This window comes from Vidua macroura, chromosome 9 (assembly GCF_024509145.1).
Source record: "Vidua macroura isolate BioBank_ID:100142 chromosome 9, ASM2450914v1, whole genome shotgun sequence".
Classification (NCBI taxonomy): Eukaryota; Metazoa; Chordata; class Aves; order Passeriformes; family Viduidae; genus Vidua; species Vidua macroura.
This window is the reverse complement of record NC_071579.1, coordinates 5,094,197-5,116,286: the sequence shown is the minus strand read 5'-3', so window position 1 is coordinate 5,116,286 and position 22,090 is coordinate 5,094,197. Positions and strand designations below refer to the sequence as shown.

General features: G+C 39.1%; 1 protein-coding gene across 3 annotated transcripts in view; it reads left to right on the top strand.

Moving 5' to 3' along the window:
- Window positions 1-22,090, top strand: part of RALGPS2 (Ral GEF with PH domain and SH3 binding motif 2) — a 114,322-nt gene that overhangs the window by 8,543 nt on the left and 83,689 nt on the right. For all 3 annotated transcript variants that reach the window (XM_053984665.1, XM_053984666.1, XM_053984667.1), the window contains exons 2-3: window positions 14,422-14,553; window positions 17,183-17,290. In XM_053984665.1, coding sequence (XP_053840640.1) covers window positions 14,497-14,553; window positions 17,183-17,290 — 165 coding nt within the window. In that variant the 5' untranslated portion in view covers window positions 14,422-14,496. The remainder of the gene's footprint in view (window positions 1-14,421; window positions 14,554-17,182; window positions 17,291-22,090) is intronic.

The following is a 22,090-nucleotide window of genomic DNA, read 5'->3' as shown; positions in this document are numbered from 1 at the left end:
TGGTAAATTTTCACTGGAGATGGGTGCCAGAGGTACAGTGTTTTATAAAGCTGAAGGCACATTAAAGCAATATGAAGCAAAAAAAGCTACTTTTGAGGTACAGTATTTCTTTACCTTTGAGGAATGGCAGGTAAGCAGATGGAGTGCTCTAGGACCTGCTTGTGAGCAGCTTCCTCTGTGCCTGCATGTAATGACTTGCCCTTGTACTTAATTAACTCGCTGGCGTTTTTTAAAATGTGGATAGGGTCTATGTGATGACAGAACTTGAACTGTATTTCATGCTGTGACTTGCCTTTAATACTTCTGAAAAGTCAATCTTGACTCTTTTCTGAAGCTGTCTTGGTGGGAAGGCTTCTTCATTTAGGACGTAGTTCATGTTTCAGATAAGGCAATTTAATTTATCTTCAAAGAGGTATTTCTATCGGTGTGTATAAGCTGGTATTCAGGGACACGGGTTTGTTAAGAAGAGAGGTCTAAAACTGCTCAAGACCAGCAGTTGGAACTGTTTTAATTTAATTTAATTCTGATTTTGGTCATGAATGCCATATGACTGGGAGGGAGAGGGGAAAGAAATAGCCGTGTATGTGTTGTTGCACATTGCTATATTATTTTTTTGTGTGTACAATGGAAAGTTTTAAAGTATTTAAGGTGACATTATGTCAAGGCTTATAGCAAAACTTAGCAAGTGTGTAAAACAAGTATGAACTTTTAAGTATGTTTAGACTAAAAGGAGTTGACAACATGCGCTATTGATTTGAGGCTGATGTAGTTTTGTTGAAGAATAATTCTTGATCTGAATTGTACCACTTATAAGACAGTAAAGACATTAATTGAAAGGGCATTGTTGAGGTCAAAGTCTTTTATGAAGGGTAGGTTTGGAAGATGTGAAATCTGTTGTGCAGATTGTTGTATACATTGATACAATTCAGAGGTGTGTTGTATTTGTGTTGCACTGTTAGATAGACAGACATAGAAATCTGGTCGGCATTTGTTAAGTGATACTGCTGAAAAGGGAAGATAGCTCCTTGCATTATTTATCAGACAAACATAAGATGTCTTGCTAAGTTATTGCACCCACAAAACTTCTGTTAAATCCCTCATTTGTAAACAAAGGTGTATTGTAGAAGAGTTTAAACCTTTATTTCAGCTGTACCTGGGTTTTTTTTAAAGGTAGCTCTTATTTTCCTGAGTTAGGAAATTATTTTACTTACTTTTTCTTCGTCTCTTTTTATGAGGCAATAATCTTAAATGGAAAACAGAATCAGGCAGTAATGGAGTTAAAGGACATGGACAGAGGTGAGATCTCTCCAGGGACCAGGAAAAGACAGGTTTCCCTTGCTGCCTTGGGATTTTCCAGAGTTCTTTGCTGCTTTCAGGTGTTGGATTTCTATATCTGGTACTGAATGTCGTGGATATCTTCTTGACTTTACTTGAAGTGAGAGAGGGAAGATGAGGAGAAGTGATGGACTTCAGCAACTGAAGTTTTTGTTGCTTTTCTCTTTCTCTGGTGTCATCTTTCCCTATTACATTCTAGCCTGTTAATGGAATTGGATATCTTTTTTTCCCCAGGGCAGTAGGGTGTGTTTCTATGATCTTATCATTAGACTCGCTGATCACTGTTTCTTTGTTGCTTTTTCTGTATTTCTGATTCTCCTAAAGTTGGTAGAAGTGCTTTGCTTACAGGAAAAAAATTGCTGTCTTTTGGAATTCATAATCAGCATCTTCTCTGATGATGAGGAGGCTGATGGTTCTTAATGTAACAATACTTAAAATCAGAGAACATATCATGGAGGAGGTAAAGGAGTCTTGCCTAGGTTGGAGATGCCACTTGGGAATTGTATTCTCTTTTGGGTGTGGGGCTTTTGGGACTGGGTTGAGCATTTGCTTGGGTCCCAGGGTGATCTGATGTTGAATTGGCTTCATTTGTCAGTGAGGGGGCTGGTTTCTGCAGCAGTCTCTGGTAGAGCAGCCCTGCTGTCTGATGTTTGCCAGCTCTGTCAGATTAATGGTGTTTATTAGCTACACACAATTATCCTGGAAAACCCTGCTCTGTTGTTTGTGAACAAACTAGATTCTTCTGTCAGAAAGACCCTATAAATCCCTATATGAATATTGCATTTAAATTAGTAGTTGTGATGCCTATTTTTGCTTAGGTAGTTTTTGTTGGCTGCCTCGGAGGTAGTGAAAGATAAATTCGTATAGGTCATTAAAATAGCTTTGCTTTTAAGTGATAAAGCTGTTTCAAAAGTATCACCTGCCAAAACACACTAACCATGTTGTGGCTGGTGACTTCAGGGTATTTCAACAGTAAGTTAATAATACCCTATTTATGATGCGGCTGGTTCTCTTTTATGTTTAAATAACAGCAGGACCAGCATGAACCTCCCCTACTTGGCAAGCTGAACATGAAATTGAAAGATTAAAGTGTTTTTAAAGGGCAGCTGAGGTATTGACTTTTTCAGCCATTCTTTCAGCAGGGTAAGAGGCAACTTGCTTCCTGCTGGTATAGAATGGGGAAATGCATTACTAATTTGTGTTTTGCTTTGTTTTTTTAGTTTGATGACATGGATGATCTTGACTTTGAGATAATATTGAAAGCTCTTAATTAGTTTAGTTTATACATACACACACACACACACACACATACACACACATATTTAATTGGGTTCCCTGTTGAGCTCTCCCAGCTGAGTTTGTTTCCCAGCACAGCTTTCTCTTCACTGGGGCTTTTTTGTTGCTCAGGCAAGGCTGCTCCCTCTTTCATGTGCAGCATCCACTCATCCCTCTAATGCTGACAGATTTCCTTGTACCTCCAGAACAAGGACAGTTTAATAACAAAGCAGTATCAAATCCTTGTCCAAACTGTAACTTGGGCTACTAATTCCAAATACTTAGAAACAATTGCTCAGACCCTTTCAGTTCTCTGTGTTAGTCATGGGCATTTCTTTCATGTTTTTTGCTCCTATTCAAGGTGAATTTTGCATAAGAGCAAAAATGCTTGTCTTAGCTAAGCTACATGTTTATGTGACTGGATTTTTGGTTTAAGGCAGCAACACAGGGCATGGCAGGGACTCAAAGAAGTATTGTATTTTCATTTAGATGAGGTGAAGAATTAGCTTCCATTGGTTTGTCCAGAATGACCAATGTCTGTTGCTTTAGAAAAAGCCAGTGTTGTTGGTTATTCTGGACCAAAAGATGTCCTCTCTGCAGAAGGGGGAAAAATGTGCAAAATTTTGGGACAGAATTCCTGCAGGATTCCTGCCAGAAGTTGCCAGGGTACAGGAATCCTTACCTGGTAGATGTCTTAGGATCTGAGGATCTTTGCTTTAATTCTTCTAATTGTGGTTTCCCTGAGCTCTGTGCTGCTTTATTGCTGTGATGATTTTGGTGAGCCTGGAAAGGAAAGCAAAGCGTTTTCCAAACATTTTGCTAAGATCAGATGTTTTGGCTATTAGTATTAGTGAAGTAGCAGATAGGGGATTCTTTTGGAAGGTTCTAATCTGTAAGCTTTTTAAAGATAAAGTTACCATCACTTTGTGGTCCCATGACAAGGGGTTTTATATCCCTACTTATGGTAGCTTGCCCTGTCATGCCATGCACTTTCTTGCATTATAGCATTCTAGATTTACTTTTTAGCAGTTAAAAGATTAACAAAAAGTTGAATATAATTCTCTTTTTAGTTAAATGAAATGTTAAATGTCATGGTTTCCTTAAAAGGAAAGTGTTATCTGCTGTAAACCAGTAGTTTACATTCAAAACACCATTTTCCTTCAAATCTATCACAACTATATTGTGTACAGAATACTTCTGTCATTACTCTTGGACCCAAGTTTCCAGCTTGCACATATCTGCACTTAAATCAATCTTTAATGTCTGCTTTCATCGATTTGGCAGAAATGGACACAGCCGTGTTTCATAAGCTTAAGGATATGTTTGAGTGATAATTATCCAGTCATCCACTGAATAGCTCAAATATCCAAGTAATTGGGTAGGATATCACTTGTGAGCATACTGTGCTGAATTCATAGTGCTGGAATAATCTTAAAAATCCTTCTTGACAGTCTGTATAGAAGGCATGTCATTAATCTCACCCTTGCAGTGTCTTTCTCTTGGTTTTGTAACAAGAATTTAAGGCTTGCTTTTACTGCCCTTAGAGGTATACAAATGATTTTGTATAGCTGGTTCTTACTCTTTGCCAGCTATGCTCTTCAAATTAATGCTTGTGCTGCTACATCTGTGTCTTTTTGATGTCTTCTGGAAAGCATTGTATTCTACATCAGTTACACAAGTTCTGTATGTATTTATGTCATTTCCTCTCTAGGGCAGATCCTTTCCTCAATAATGTAGATAGATGGCTTAGAAGTGGCTCCAGCAGGGCTCTCATTTATACTGCCCATTTACCTGAAATCACATTGAGATTTTTCTGGTGACTGGACTGCTGTTGTTAGTGAACAAACAATAAATGAGTTTAGCAGAATTTCAGGCCTTCAAATAAATTCCTGTCTACCTCGAGTGTCTGAAGAGACACCATTGCCCTGTGGTCTACTATAAGTTTCTATTTTGATAACAAGAAAAAAAATCTGATACTGTCTTAAAAATACAGTGTTCTCCTTCATGAAAACATTCACTCTGAATTATTTCAGTTGAAGCAAACATATTCTTGGCCAACAGTTTCAGGCACTTGGGGTGGGTCACTGATAAATGGTCAGGCCATCTGACTGTTGGAGTCCTGTATTTGAATTAACTTGGTTTCTATGGAACTTGGTTTCTGTCATGTTTTAAGGCAGATGCTTTGGTCACCGGTTGCTGTCTGATCTTGGGTAGAGAAAGGTATTTAACATTAAATGATGGGTATTTGGGTCTTTATCTGTTCTCTCCTGAGTTGGCTGATTTTATGAGGCCATTCCAAAGGGGGGGAGGTGAGTGGGATGCTCAGATTGATAAGAAACTGGTTTGTGTGTTGTTTGCTTGTTGAAGTTGTCTACCCTGGGCTTGACACACTTCCATAAATGAATACAGGGATGGTGACACAGGCAGAAGATGCAGCTCTCTTCCCCAAATGTCTATTGTAGTTTCCCCCAGTAGTCATCATACCAAACAGGCAATTCATAGGCTGATAGATTTTTTTCCTGTTAGCACCATTTCTATAGCAACGGTGCATATCAATGCATGATGCTCAGAAAATAATAATTATAGAGAACATTGCTGAAATGTTGCTATCCCAGGTTTTACTGATAAAGGCTGTACTCATCTCTCGGAAAGCTGAATTTCAAACCAGACTATGATATTGTGTGTCCTCTTTGAGAAAGGTCCTTAGTGTTTATTAGTGGCTTAATAAGGAAATACAGTAAAATGTTCTCTCAACAGTATTTTCTTCTGAGTGAAAAAAATCAGGTGTTCAGCAGGGGAGGAGTTTTGACTTCTTTTCCTTAAATGTCAATCTTTTTTGCCTTACTATACAAAGCAAGGGTGCAGCCAAGGCTGGTGGATGTACCAAGTCTTTAATTCTGTGGTTTTGGAGGCTGTTACTCAGCAGCAGTTGGGACTTTCTTATTTCTCCCTTGTTAAGAATCTGTCCTAGAATGGTTTGGTTTGGCTGTTTGCAATTTTGACCCTAGCACTTAATGCCTCCAGGAGTAGGCATGGAAATTTGATTTTTCTTTACCTCCCTGTATGATGTGTAGGTTTACACAGGAAATTCAGTGTGGATCCTCAGGCTTAGTTTTTTGTCAGTTTTTCTTTTACATGTGCTTTTGGCATGTGAGGCTGGTGATTTATGGTGTCAGAGTTCCTGTGGTCTGTTTGCAGTAACAAAACTCAGGCTGTCAGTTGTCATTTCTGTCTCAGAACTTACAAGTGTGCCATTGCACATAAAATTGTATTTAAGTATTTTCCCTGAATCTTTTTCCTGTGAAGCACTTTCTGTTCTGAGAGAAGGCATGCCACCTGCATGGATCCATTTGCAGATCATTACAATGATTTTCTTCAAGTCTGCCTTCTCCTGAAATTTTTTGTGCTGCCTTATTGAAAATAATAATAAAAAAGCTAGGAATATAGAAGGCAGTTCTAGAGACTTTTCACTGTAAGATGTGATATTTTTGCTGATGCTCAGTCTTAATAATTCTTCCCTATTCATGTGTTGCTTGTATTATCCTCAAACAAAGCAAAACTGGATCTAACTACTTCTGAAAAGAGTTTTTGTATCCTGAAGTTCATGTTAGCAGCATTCAGTGCTCCACTGTTGCATGCTCTTAACTATGGTTTCCCTGTTCAGAATGGTGTCCACAATGTGTTCTTCTTTTATTAATTCCACTGATTTCGTACCTGCACTTCTTAGCCAGAGCAGCACTTTGCAAACTGAGCATCAGTTAATCAAGGGGACATTAATAATTTGCTGCTCCTCTTGTTTGCAAACAAAACTGACAACTGTATAGCTAAGTGGTGGAGGTCTTGAAAAACCAATTGGGGAAAGATTATCATCTTATAGAACTGCCTAATTAATTAAAAATATTTGTTTCTAGTTTAAATCCTATTTATTTTCTTTGCAGTCTTTTTACTTCTTATTCTTGAAAATAATTATTTCCTTCAGAAATGTCTCTAGGCTATGTTTTCTCCTGTTGTGTCTTTGGGGCAAGGAGGGATCCTCCTCTGGTTCCTCACTGAGCAAATCTGGATTTCTTCTTCAGGATGAAAAGAAATTTTGCTCAAAGGGGTTAAACTTTGGGCTGGCTTTAGTTGTGGGAGGGAGATGAGGAAGGTAGAACCTTTCATTTTTGATGTACTTTCTGTGCTAAAATAGTTCCTACTGCTTGCTCTTTTGGCATATGGGAGGGAAACCAAACTATGTCTCATAAATTCAGAGTTTCATTCCTCTGGTAGCAATTGCAAAGTAATAGGCAGATCCAAAGGAATAAAGCTTTGTTCTATGCACTCTTCTCAAAAACTACAAACAGAGGCTTCTTGGTGACCTCTGAAGGAAGAAGCACCAGGGACCTGATGATTTGTAAGCAGATTGTGAGCAGAAAGTTCTTCAGGTTTTGTGCAGTTATTGTCTTAGTGTGCCTACATTTTGTGTTTTAACACTCAGACACTGCTGGAGAGGCCTTTTGGTAGCAGAAAGCCAACCTCTCACAACCTCAGGCTAAACCTAAATAGCTTGTACACATGTTCACATTTTTGGCTTACTCCATTTGTTGCCTGCAGTGATCCTTTTCCTTCTGCTTGATTCGTGCCTTTGTGAGGGCCTGGATCTGCCACTGCTTGCAGCTGTGTACCAGTTCTCATGCTCAAATTTGTTGCCTTCTGCTAGAATATCTCCCATTTAAGTCTTGGCCCTGAGTTGATCCATTGAGGAAACCTGCTTTTGAGTGGTGGAAGTCAGAGCGGTAAGGATCTCCTTCCTATTTGTGTGTAACTAACCTGGAAAAATTTCCATTTTTAGCTGAACCTCTTGATTGTTTTTACAAGTTGATGAAAGACTCAGGTAATGGTTTGAATTCTGTAATAGGATTTGGTAAATTAGTAACTTGAGGCCTGGAGAAGGATATTCTGGCTTTCAGTTTTGGTTTTTCTTTCTTTATCTCATGCTAGGACATGGGAGCTACAAGTTGTACCAGTTCTTGAGATTAAAAGGAGAGTGTGGGTACTGGAGAACCATGGAGAAGAGGCCTAGATAGCTGAAAACAAAGATACGAATGAGACAGAGCCTTGCTGTTATCTCTCTCTCTTTCTTTATTTCTCCCCCAGCCTCCTTTCATTTCCAAAGATGGGGAATTAGGTGCATAAAAGCAGCAATAGGATTTATACAGAACAAATTATAGTGAAAGTGTTCTCTGAATACTGTCTTCTTAAAGAATAATAATTTTACCTAATTGACAGGTAATGCCTTTTCTAAGGTAGAAAAAGAGAATCTAAATTTAAATGAACACATTTAAATGAAGCTCCTTTTTTTATTTTAAACGCCAGTGTCAAACCTAATGAAAGAATTTTTTGTTCCCTTTGCTATTCCGTGGATTCTAATTTCATCTGTCTTGGAGCTTAACCAGCTGGTACTGCTGTGACTGTTGTGCAACAGATGCTTGGGAAAAGAATGTATGTGTGACAGAAGTGAGCTGTGTGAGCACAGAAGTGCTTTGAGTTTCCAGCAGGAGTCTGTGTCAGTGGGTCAGCTGCGCTGCTCCTGCAGCACGGTGTGGCACTATTTCCATCAGGAAGGAGTCCAGCATGAACTTAAGCAGCTGTGAGATATTTGCTATTAGTGGTGGTGTCTGAAAATTATTCAAAAACCTAATAGCTGTTACTCAGATTTTGAGCATAAATTTGCTTTTTCTTCTTCTGGTTTATCTGCATTATATACTTCTGGTTTATCTTCCTGATAGTTAAATGTATAGCAGGTGTGTCCTCATGCAGATCTCAGTTTGGTACCATAAGCAAGCTGAGCTCTCCTGGGTTCCACTTAGGAAAGAAGTTTCACTCTCTTCAGAATACCTGCAAGCCCTTCTGTGCATTTCATGGAAAAAGTTTTTTGGAAACAAGGTGACCAGAACTGCAGAGAGTACAGCATCAGTGTCTCTTTTTCAATGTTTTGCAGGTAGTATTGGTTCATAAATAATGCAAATCCCTGGGTCTCATGTGGCTACTTCATTCTTACAGCTTTAGTGGCATCATTTCCAGCTGAAATTCACAGCAGAATATTTACAGGAGTCAGCTACAAGAGTCCTTTAATGATTGACTTTTTTTTTTCATTCTTCTGTTCATCAGATAGTTTTATTTCTCCTATATTACATTGCTTTCCTGTATTTCTGAATGTTTTTTCCCTAATATTTGTAGTGGTTTTGCATATTTAATAACTCTTAGTAATCTGTTTTTTTAATATTATGCTCCCCTATCTGTTTTTGTCATGTCTCTACCCAACGTGTGTCTTCTTCTCTCTTTTATCTCAGTCTGCACTAGTGGTAAATTAGGCACTGCTTTGCCAAGATTTACACATCTGGAGATTTCATAGTGTGTGAGATTTTAGGTCTGGGATTTTATTATTTTTAGTGATAAATTTCCTTCAGGGAATGCAGTAGTATTAAGTTGTTTGAGCTTTTATTTCATGTCTTTTGTGGAAGTTACTATTTTTATCAGTTTTACTATCTTAATATCATCATGCTTACTGAAAATGGAATTAAAGTGTGGCCCTAGGTGATTTTAATTTCTCTTATTTAAGGATATTTACATACTGTCTTTATTTGTACAGTGCAGTAACCTGGGTGGGTTTCTGCTTTGGTGGCTGGAATGTGAAACTAAAGGATATAATTTGGAAGGTGCAGTTTGTTTTTTCTTTGTTGTTCTTTGCATCTTCCCTGATGACTCTCTGCTTCATTGTGGGCCTCTTACGTTCAGTTCATTGGGTCTTCTCCTTTAGGTGTGGAGTGTGTGTGCTTTGCTCTTTTTTTTTTAGTGTGTTTGGTTTCTTTGTTTATTTTGTTGTAGGTTGTGTTGGCTCTTAGCAGTTGTCTCAGCTTTTACCTTTTAAACTATAGTTTTCCTGCACTCTAGTTTCCACAGGATGAGGAACCTCAGGTTCATTGTGTCTGGAACAGATTTTTTTGGTCCCCAAAGTCTTTGGTAGTGGTTCTGCATTTATAGTTAATGATGATCCATGCAAGGCACTTTTGTTTTCTTAATGGAGATCTGTGGTCAAAACAAATGACACTTTGTACTGACATTATGAATAACAACAAAGAGGATATTGGTCATCTTGACTCTTGAGCTATTCCTAAAACTTCACTGTTTCCTCAAAGTTTTTGTACTGTTCTGGGCAGGAAGTTTCAAATGTAATTTTAGGGTTGTGTTTTAAAATGCTGTTTATACAGTATTTTTGGGACAGAGTTTGACTCAAACTGAGCCAAGAACATCTGCTGTGGAAGGGAGTCAGGCGTAAGTGTTGTGTTAGATGTCTGTGAGAGACCAGTACTCTCTGCTCAGGTTCTTTCAGATATTCCACATATGGAGGGTGTAATGCTTAATGCTAGATTAACCATTTGAATATAGCTGATGTTACAGAGGATTTCTGATTTAGCAGTGTGTACAATACAAAATACACTGAAATCACGATACAAATGCAAGTTCAACTTGGCAAACTCCAGCAATTGCAGTATACAGTTTCAGCACAATACTGGTGAATCTCTGCAGGTGCTCTGGAGTGTGCTCATTGTCACGATGCTGGTGACACCAGGAAGGAACACGTGGGTTGAAGCCAGCTGAAGCTCTCTGAAATCCCTTGGCTCTGTGGTTTTGTAGAGCCACGTCTCAGCTACCCCGTGCTGTAGCTAACCCCGGAGACAGTCACTTGTAACGAAGAGCTCGGGGAGAAGCATTTCCAGCACCAGTTGATTCCCTCAGCTGGGATGCAGTCGGTAGGGTCTGACAGAGCTGTTTATCTGAAGCAAAGGGCACTCTTTGCTCCCCTTTGTGCTGAGATCAGGCCAGCTCTGCAGCAGCTGTGCTCGGGCACACCCTGCTGCTGCCGCTGCTCATCCTCCCCGAGCTGCCCTCCCCTTGGGGGGGATCTGCAGGTCAGTCGCTGTATGGGAATGATCAGCAGCACAGCCTTGTGTGAATTTGCAGAAAAACTCACTGAAGGCAACAGACCCTGCTTAGTTCTGCTGGCTTTGGCTGGGATAAAGTTCATTTTCTCCACCGTATCTGGTGTGGGGCTGTGTTTTGGATTTGTGTTGAGAACAGTGTTGATACCACAGTAATATTTTGGTTACTCTGAGCAGGACTTAGACAGAGTCAAGGCCTTTTCTGCTCCTCATCCCACCAGCAAAGAGGCTGGGGTGCACAACAAATTGGGAGAGGGTATAGCCGGGACAGCTGACCCCAATAGGGTTATTCTAGGCCATATATATAATATTATAAATCTGGAGGAAGAAGGTGGAAGGGACGACATTTGGAGTGGCTTTTGCCTTTCCAAGTCACTGTTACACAGGATGGAGCCCTGCTTTCCTGGGGCTGGCTGAACACCTGCCTGCTCCTGGGAAGCAGTGAATGAATTCCTTGCTTTGCTTGAGCACATAGTTTTGCTTTCCCTACTGAGTTGTCTCCATCTCAACCCATGAGATTTTTCACTTCTATTCTGCTGATTCTTTCCCCCATCCACTGTGGGGGAGTGAGTGAGTGGCTGCATGGGGCTGAATTGCTGGTTGGGGCTAAACCACAACAATAGTCGAGATATTTTTATTGTTTGGGTGTGATGAATATTTGTATCAGTAGTTTTAGTTTGCTTTCTACTGTACAGTATGAATGGCATTGTAGGAAGATGCCACACAGTGTATCAAGGCTTCAGGCTGGCATAAATGCTTAGGTGTTTTATGCATCATAGGAAACACTCTCAGTTCCACATGTAATTCATTTCTGAGCACAACGACATTTATTGAATTGGAGAGGAGAAACTGACTGGAAGTTCAAGTTACTCAGTGTAATTCAGTTTTGGTAATTGGATATATAAGGTAGGCAGTGAACACTGTGACTCACTGTTGCAGTGTAGTGATAGTCATTCCACAGACCCAGCTGTGCTGCTGTTCACTTCTCTGCTCTTGATCAATTTCTGATATTGCTGTTCACAGATTATTTTGGTGTTGAGTAGAAGGATAGTATAGGAAGCAAATGATTTAGTTACTCCAGTGTGAGGATTTTTTCAATATTTGTCTCAAGTGGGACATTGACCAAAACTGTTGCTGTTCCTGTTAGGGGAGTAGTGATGTACTTTTGAAAGCTGCTAGACATGAGAACATTGTGAAGGTTGCAAATTCTGGAACTTTAAAGTTGATAAATACATATCTATAGCAGTTCAGTACTAATTCAGCTGCTTAGTGTATCCACAAAGTGTGAAAAACTATAAATGTATTCAGGCATACACTTGTAATGTAGCAATGGACACAAAGTTATCATTATGTGGACAGCTTTGTTAGGATACAGCTTGACGGCAGATGTTATATTTTGTAAACTCAATTTCCTTTGCAAGGAGGGTTTTTTCCTAAGTGATTTTCTGCTTATTAAAAGAAAATAAATTGAAAAAACCAATGTTTGTGCGCCTCATAGAAGTCACTTCTCAGCATGATGGCCCACACCTAACTAAGAGACAGAGTTTTCTCAACTCCTACCACAATAACCAGGTAGAAAAAGAAAACCTGGATCAGTGTGCAGCACTGCTGTCCCTTCCAGGCAGGTCCTGTGAGGTGGAAAGTCTGTCAGGAAATATGGGGAGGAAGTTCCTGTGAGTGGCTGTGGGTTATGTGAGAGGAGTCATTGAGGAAATTGGGCTTCAGCATTTTCTGATAGAGAAATTAGTTTGCTCTTGTTGATGTGAGGCTGAGCTGCCAACTCCATAGGCTTCTGTGACAGCTGTAATTTCTTTTAATTAGCACCATCCAAATACCGCCACAAAAAAAGCCCCCAGAGCTCAGGTTTTTATTTTTCCTTGCAGAGAAGGACATCCCTAATTCTTTCCCTTTTTGCCTCCCATTAATATGGGGAAGGGGAACAATTGAAGCTGATGTGAGCCAAGGGTCAAATGTATAACCTTAATTTGAGATTACACAATTTTGTCATACTCTCCATAACTGTATTAGACAAAGCCAAAGTGTCAACTTTCCTTAAAAATACAGTGGTTAAAAAAATCCCCAAAATTTTAAAGGGTAGGGTTTTTTTAGCAGATGAGATTACTTTGGGATAAATTTTGCGCATGTGGGGGGCCTGAAACTGGTGTTGAAGATTTGATGCCTCTGTCCTCTACTGTCACTACATAAATGAAACTTGTAACGTGTCAGAGTTTTATTTCTGTGCTTTTCCCTTCAGTAAATGAAAAAGCTGCAGGAGAGAGGCATTGGGGAGCTGTGCATTTGGCAATATTCCACAAGACCATCTGAAGGGTAATTGAGATGGGGAAGGACAGGACAGCAGTGACACTCAGAAGCCAGAGATGAGATTTTTTTCCTTTATATTGTCTGTAACTTAAAGCTTAAGTGCAGATGAATGCATTTTCAGTGGAGGAATCAGTGTTAATTAAAGCACATGGACTGGGAGTGTAACATTAAAGCGAGATGTAGCATCCTTTGTCTTGTGAATGAGACAGTTCTGTCAGTTTTTCCAAAACAACAAAGGGTAGAATGTGGGTGGCTGTCCTGAACTGCAGAAACAGCTCAGATGGGACTGGTAATACTTAGAAATACCTGGAAGCTGTAGTGTTTGACTGACATTTGCCACATTGTGCCCTATCATTGCTTTCCTTTCTGTATTGCATTCTTATGGTGATAACTTTAAAATTTGAGGATATTTTATTGCTTAAATATTGCCTTTTTAAAGAATATTTTCTTATTTAAATATTGCAGTTTCCTGCCTTCCAGGTTTGTCTCACATACTTGGTTTAGGTCCCTTGGAGATACAGCTTTTCAGATTATTTTATTTCATTCCTTAGAGGCATGAAGTATGAGCTGCTGTAAAACTGTTTTGTCATGTGGAATTACCCAGTTACCTGCCACTCTCCATTTGTTTTCAGACCATGCAATAGCTCTGAATTAAACTACAAACCAAAAGTGAATTTAATAAACAGCAACAAGTTTGTAAGAAGTCACATGTGCTATAGACATAGATCCATGGAAGCTGATTTATAATAGTTTTCACACTAGAGGGCACTAATAGCTCATTAATTTAAGCACAAACCAATTTTTACTCTGTAACACTGTGGTTGGGTAGTCTTACTGTTTTTGTAGTGAATGCCAAAGGCTTCAATTTCTTTGCAGCCTTTTCTCTGCAGAAATAAAAGTCATAGTATTCCTGCAAGGATGCATTAAAAGTCAGTGTGTGGAGTTTTCCTTTGTGTGTTTTTCTGTTTGAAGTTTGTTTACTAAGAAATAGTTTGGATCATTTGCGGAGAAAAGTATACATTCCATTTGTACTTTTAATGGCTTTCAATGTTATAATTTTTGCTTGAAGCTGGCGAAGAATCCTGTAAGATAGGAAGGGATTGGGTAATACCTTAAAGCTACCTAATAGAGTTAACATATATACTGGAATATACTTTTTAAAGTGGGTAATAAAAGGAAAAGCATAGTATGTGAACTGATGTTGCAGACTTCAATTTGTTAGGGCTACTGCATATGTTTACATATTGATTCCTGGCATAGAGAAAACAATAGGGGAAAAGAAAGTAAGTCAATAATGCCAGTAACTGATGGATCTTAATGGAACCTTCAGTTGTTTATGCTGGTTTTAAGTAGGTAATTTTAAAATATGGGTTAGAATCTAAAGTCTGGACCTCAGAGAGGTGTAGCCATTTTGGAAGTCCTTTATTTTTGTTAAGGATTTTAGGCACTGAATCTCGATTAAAACCCCTGCAGAAAGTGGTTTCTGATACCTTTTTGCTCTTTGTAGGAATGGTTATTGGGTTGCCTTGGAGATGATCCTGCCGCTGTAAATGTAGGGCTGAAGATTAATGGTGTGGGCAGTATGGAGCTAATGAACGGACAGTCCAGTGGTGTTAGCATTGCAGCTACTGCTTCAGAGGTAAGGATTGGAAACCTCAGTTACTGGGTAACTGTGTACTCAATTTTTACTTTAAATGCACTAAAATGTGAGTTTTTCTTTTAACAGCTGTCATCCAACAGATTCTTGTTCTATATGTTGGTTTCATACACTCCGGTTTAGTGTGAATAAAATGTAAAGTCCTGAACTTGGCATACCAAAATAGAGCATGAACTTGCATATACCATAGCCAAAGCTGATTTTTTCCATGTTCTCTTCCATCACATCTAGACAAGGAAGCTTTTCTTTTCAAATTTTAGCAAGAATAGACACTCTTAGCACATTAAACTGGCTTGGCAAGGCTGGTGGGAAATGTTCTTTTCTTTGACAGGTACTTGTGTGTGTACTGAGGGGCAGTCTGACACAGCAGCAGTGGAATAAAGTTGTTCCCTTTGTCTCTTGGACTATATTCTGGCATAGGTGGGGGTCCCTCCTGCCCATCAAAGCTTCTTCCCTCTAGAAATGAACAGCTTGTGAGCTGAGTGTGTGCATCAGCCAAGCAATGGAGATTGACCTCATCTGCTGATGCCTCTTAGTTTGAAGTGAATGCAATTTTCCATTTGTCATCTGCTTGTTAAGGAAGAGGCTTGGGCTGAAATTAGAACACTACAAAGTCAATAGGGATGAGAGCCACAAAGTCCTGACTGTAGTTGGCTCCTTCCACAAATCTCTGGACTACCAAAGATGTTTTGTTTATTTACATATTTACAGATGAGTTTTGATAGCAGCTGTGTGTGGTATGCACTTGCATATGGAAATGGGGAGTACCACAAACAAGGTGAAAGGAAAATTGGAGTCTTGTGTTACCAAAAGGAACCAAATAATCTCCACCACAATTTCACAACTATTGTCAAGAAAGCTGGCATCAGTTTCCAAGATCATTGTTTGTTTTTATATAGATTCTTGTACTCCCCTTATAATTGCTTTGTGAATCATTGACTGTTTTTTGGCATGCACCTGAAAAATTTTCTTGGAGGAAAGCAACCTTTTTACTCAGCAAAATAGTTTTGAATGTTTATGTGATGTCTGATAAAATTGAGTAAAATGTATTTTGGCAAAATTACATGAATTTACTTTAAGCAAGTGGTATTTTTTTTCTTTCTATCTTGGCTAAGAAGTAGGGAAGAGGACTTGTAACTGAAATGTTTCTGTAAGCTTACTGACTACTGAAAATACATGTCTAGTTTGGAGTTTTTGGTAGTGTTTTCAAAGGGAGATTTTTCAGAGAGATTGTAATGTCAGAATCTAACTAAAACTGGACATCATTATTAAATAAGCATTTTCTTTATAATGTGTCCTTATAACAAAATTGCTTGAAAATGGATGTGAGTTTATTTCAACTGGCTGAATTCTCAAGGACCCATGTCCACAGTCTTGAAAGATTTTTGCAACATTAGCAGTGAAATGGCACAGACTGTCAGAAGAGGCCTTGATTGTGTTGGCCACCCCAACAATCCCAGCCTGTGCATCCCTGGGAGTGTTGCCCAAACCTTCCTGGAGCTCTGGCAGTCTCGGGACTGTGCCCATTCCCTGGGGCGCCTGGGCAGAGCCCACCCACCCTCTGGAGGAAGAGCCTTTTCCTGATACCCAAGCCTAACTTCCCCTGACACAGCTTCAGGAATGAATAAATAGAATATAGGTCTGCATCTCTGATAGAGGAAGTGATTGCTCATAACACAGATGTATTGCTTTAATTTGAAAACTGTATATGAAACATATGAAGCCAATATGAAGCGTTTATTTTTTGAGCCACATTTGTATTTTGCAGGGAAGCAAAACCTTTATTTTGTAGATAAATGCTCATAGAATGATATCCTAGGATCTGCTATTTTTTGCAAATGTGAATGACTGTAATTTAAAAACAACACTAAAATTCCTTCCGCTAAATGTCTTCAACAGGAACACTTGTAGATCAGTGTAATTTTTGTAAGCTTCCATGTTTTTAAGAGAAAGAGGAAGAAAATTGATAACTATTCACTTGGGGCAGACCCTATCTTTTTCCTTACCTTTGTGGTATTTTTTCTGTTTGACATTCAGTGTGACTGTATTGCTTTTGTTGACATAGTTGCTGTTATTACCTTTCCTGTCAATAAAATTGGAATTTAATTATGCATTGAAATATAACTACTGTGTTTTGAGGAATTCCTTTGAAATCATGGCATTATTGCCATTGGAAGGGTTGGTAAAGCAGTGCCACCCCCTGCCATGGGCAAGGGTCACCTTTCACTATCCCAGGTGGCTCCAAGCCCCATCCAGCCTGGCCTGGGACACTTCCAGGGATGGGGCAGCCGCAGATTTTCTGGGCAACCTGTGCCAGGCCCTTCCCATCCTCAGAGCAAAGAACTTCTTCCTAATATCTCATCTAACCCTGCCCTCCTTCAGCTAGAAGGAAATCCATAGAAATCCAGGTGTCACTTTGAGGGTCTGATTTTTTTGCAGTCCACATCAGGAAAAAGTCTGTTCTGTGACTGAATTTGAATTGATAATTTACCCAATAGAAAAATTATGTGAACAATGACGTTTGGACAAAATTTTGCTTTTGGGAGTGTAAAAAAGAGAAGACAAGAAGATAGGTCCAAAACATCCTCAGTGGTTTTTTTTGTTTCTGCAGAAGAGTAGCAGCTCTGAGTCCTTGAGTGACAAGGGTTCAGCTGAACTGAAGAAGAGCTTTGATGCAGTGGTATTTGATGTTCTAAAGGTTACACCAGAGGAATATGCGGTAAGCAAGTCCAGGAATTCTAATTACTTTGTGTGTGAATCTCCTTTGCAGCTTTTCCACTGCTTCTCTATTTCTGCACTTTTTTTGCCTAATTTCTGTCATCCGTGGGTTTTCAGAAAAGATCGTGTTCTTTAGTTCTTCATTGTCTCTATTCTGTTCGAAATTAAGTGATCATTTTAAGTGGGCTCTGCTCTCCAGATATTTTTCATACTCTTATATGAGGCATAGACCAGAGATTCGTTATTTATGTGACACAGCTTAATTCTGACATGCATATTTTAGTTGCAAGGCTATACTTGATCTGTACATGTTTGCTTTTTTGGAGCCATTTTAATTCTACACTCTGCTAGTTCGTGCCCTAGGAAGCTTTTCTAGTTTTCTTCTTTTGGCTGCACAGAATAATGAGATGTTTAACCAAAACATTGGGTTGATTGTTTTGTTTTTATTTCCTGTAGAGGTGAGGACAACAGATGGTCCCTCTAAGTGATTCAAGTATGTTACTAGAAAGATTGCTAAGCTCTTAATGTACTTCCAATTCAAGTGATGAGATTCATGAGGAGTTGTCCTGGGGAGATTATTGATATGGAGTAATACATGTCACAAAATATTCCCATTTAGTTTGTTCTGGTTTGTAATTGTTAATAACTATTTCAGTTAATTATTAATGGCTCAATTGATTTTAATGAGAACACTGAAAATTTAAAGCAGCTAGATTATGAACACATTAAATTCTTCGTGGCTAAGGATCATAATTAATTATGGGATCTATTCCTGACTGAGACTCAAGTCATGTGATTTGGGCCTCTTCCTTGCACTGTTGTCAGGAACAGCTGGGCAATGCATCGCCTACTTTCCATGGGAAGATATTTTTTGGGGCTGGCTATCCTTCCAGTTTTAACTTATGATTCCTGTACATAAAGTAAATCTAAGTATTTGGGGAATCTGGGGCTAGGGACATGAATTCCAGTGGAATTATGCATTTAGGCCAAAATGAGTTTGTTGAATGGCTCTACTATTTACCAGTGGTAGATGCTGTTGGGCAGCAGAATAGATCAGTCAGTCTCTGTGGAGATGCTGTCACTCCCTTGGACAGCAGAATATACAGAGGTGCCTTGTCATAGAATCACATTTCATAATTCTTTTGCTCTACCATCTAATCCTTCTTCTCTCAAATGTAGCAACCTTTGACTCTGTGTGTTCTAAATGTTACCCACTTAACAAATCTTGGTTAGAAAAAAAAATCTGTATTCAAATCCAGTGTTTTTCCTGTTTTCATGTTATGCCTCAAAGTGGGTAGAGTTCTACTCACCAACAGGAATCTTTTAATTAAGCATTTCACATTACAGTTATGAAGCTGTGCTTGTATTTTTGGTTTCCATTACTAAGTATATTTTTGCTGTTTTCTCAGTCCCTCAAAAGAGACATTTTTGCTTCTAACCTTTTTCCTTTTAAAGTATCTAGTTCTTCATACCAGATTTGATTTACTGTAAATCAACATGAAACACCTTGCATGTAGAATTCTGAGCAATTGAACAAAATCATCAGTATTCAGTCCTTTGGCAAGGAAATAATTGATTTCATTTATTTTTCAGTGTTTTTTTTACACAGCTGCACTTCTTTGTTAATGTTTGTTTCCCCAGGCACACATATCTTTTGGTGCTTTTCCAGTAGCACCTTTTTGCTTTGAATACTGTCTTTTTCTGATCATTCCTGCTAAAAGTTGTAGAAATAAATAAATTTGTCAAAAGCTTAGGTACCCTGGAGGAAAAGTATCCTTGACCCTTGTTTTTATTTTCTTGGCCACTTCCTTACCCTTCCTGGGTTTGATCCTGCTGTAACAGAGAGGTGTAAAATCTTCATCTGGGTTTCAGTGTGGATGTGAAAGCCACCAGAGTGATGCAGTAGGGCCAAATTCCTGAGCATGCAAAAGTGTGTGAGGTTTCTTGGTCATGGGTAGTACCTCTTGGGTTGGACATGGATGTGCTGCCAGTTGCTTTTTCAAAGTATGAGAAAGCTTCTCATTTAGTGATAGCTTTTATAAAATGGATGCAGTGCAGGCTGCAGACATATCTCTGTGACAGCTGAGTGAATACTGTTTAAAATAATGTAATTTATTTTGAAGTGGTAAACTGATGAAGTAATTTGTGGGCTACCTAAGTCACTTATTGATTGAGAGGAAAGATAATGTGAAAAAGCCAGTAAAACAGCAATAAAAGTAAGTTGCTCACAAGAGGTAGTTAGATAGCTGTCTAAATAATGGTTAGGAAACCTTGGCTCCATTGTACAAGAGTTCCTGTACAGAGGTAGTGTAAAGGTGAGAGTTCACTGATCAAGTCAGCATAGACATTGTGAGGAACCATCCTGTACCTTGTGTGATCTGTTGCATTTTGATCAGAACGGGTCCCTGTGCACACATGGGAGAAGTACAATTATGCCGGAGGAAGAAGAACAAAAATCTGAAAGATAATTAAGTTTGAGATATGCTAGAAATAAGACCCATGCTAGTGATTTCAGTACCAATGAGAGCCACAGATCTATTTTCAGTTTCCACTGTCTCAAAGACATCATTATCATTTCAAAACTCTCTCTGTTTAGTGGGTAAGAGACAAGTTGGACAACAAAAGGTATTGCTTATAATGCTGTATTTTCAAGAAGCTGCTGCCAAGCCAAAGAGAAACCCAAGTGCAGATATTTTTGGTGATTTTATTTCCATATTCTCCCCTTTGGCAGTCATCTAACACTGTCCTGAGTACACAGGAGGAGTGCTATTTCATGTAATGGTCCTTTGTCTCATAAGCAAAATTCTTCTAGCCCTTCAAGGGGGGCAGTCGAAACAGTAATGGAAATTCTTGTTGTAGTAGAGGTGTAAGAGTCAGTTATAACCTTGTTAGCAGCTGGGTGGTTTTAATTCTTCCTAAGGTTGAAGGCTGCTTTAGAAAGGGCTGAGTTACAGAAACGGTTGAGATCTTCAGGCCCTGCTGCTGCTGTTGTAAATTTATAGTTTGCTTTATCACCTTGCAGCTTACAGAAAGCTTCCAGGGGGTGTACTGAATACCTGAGTGTTGCATAGATTTTGGGGAAGAAGAATCCCATTCAATGAGTATGAAGTAGGACACATTTAAGGATTCAATGGTCAGCTTTGTAGATGTAACTAGTAAGGAGACCATCTCTGATTTAAAGACCTGCTTTTAGGCTGGTCACTGCTCAGTTCTTTATTCCTGGGCTGGAAGCCACAGCCAGGCTGGTGCCAGGCTTGCCCCGTGGTGTCTGGCCCTGCTGGGGGGGGCCGTTGTGTGTCCAGGGTCAGCGTGGAAGCAGTGAATGCTCCCCATTTTCATCCCAGGGAGAAGTGTGGTTTTGAGCACACAGGGCACAATTTGTGGGGGAGGGATCTGCTTGTGGTGCAGTGGCAGTGGAAAGGGGAGGTTGGTGAGGCTGAAGGAAAGAAGGAGAATGCTTGGGGACATGAGCTCCAAATTAAGGTGCTGGCCAACCTCAGGTTGAGGAAATATTTATTTTTTGCTTTACAGTAAATTCTTATTCCTTAGACAGCTACTGTTTAATTATTAGACTGTTTATTACTTTTTGACTCACTTTTCCATTTTATACTTCGACTTAGCCATGGTGGTGTAAATATTTGAGGTAGAATTAAGGGAAGTGCAGCTGTATAAATCCATTGCTTTTTTTTTTTTTTCACTTAGTTATCTAAGAAGGATTCTTTATTCTTTGCCCTAGTCCCTGGAAGTGCTATGGAGTAAGCTCATGCTAAAATGTATGTGTATTTCTTTATTTTTAATTCCTGTGAAGTTTTGTCAAATGGATGTTGGAAGAAAATACTGCTTATTTTTGGAAACAATGTGCAAATAGAATTTATTTTAAAATGGCTTTGATGAAACGAGGAGGAGTTCTTATGACAGCGAAATATCAGATTATCTACATCCTGTTAGCTTTTCTTTGCAGAAGAATATTAGAGTAAATATGTTCCCAATGAGAGCAAGAAGAAGCGACTTAATTACAGCGTGTGGAGGAACTATTAATGATAAAAGTTTTGGAGTAGACTTTGTGAGAAAACAAGTAGAGCTTCAACACAGGAACTGGAATCCCCTGGTGTTCATTCTGGACAGCAGAATTATTCTCCTACTGATGCTGTGCTTAACAGAGGCTTAGCTATTTTTTCAGTGAGGAAAATATCCTGGCAGCCTAGAGAGACAACACTAAGCCAAGTTGGAAGGCTTAAATATAATTCCTTCTAGAAATTCAGATTAAGGAACAATTTATGAAGTGCTGCTTCAACCAACATGGCTTCAAGGAAGATCAGGTGATGGCAGTATTCTTCAATGACCAGAATGCAGACGTTTGACTTTTTTCATCTCAAACAGAAACTGAATTTCTTTTTACACTGAGGGCTTTTTGTCTGGGAGGGAGCAGTGGGGAAAGTGCCCTGTCCTTAGGGCAGGTACATGGCAGGAAAACTTACAGTACATACAGCAAGTGGCCTGATAGAAAGAGTTCATGCTTGAGAAGAACTAAAAAGGTGAGAATATCGCCCAGGTCCAATGAGAACTTTGATATAGAAATGTGGAGAGGAGATTAATGCAGTGGTCTTAATTGGAACTAGAAGATCTTAAGTTACAGGTTTTTGTGGAAGGAGGGTAATCTTTGTGTCCTCGTAGAAAAGAGAAAGAATCAGGAAATATTTTTGAATTTTATTTCGTTAAGCTTCTTCATATTCCTCAAAGAAGCAGCACACAGAAATGTAGTTCTGAGTTGTTTGAATATAAAATTTCTGACCCGGCAGAC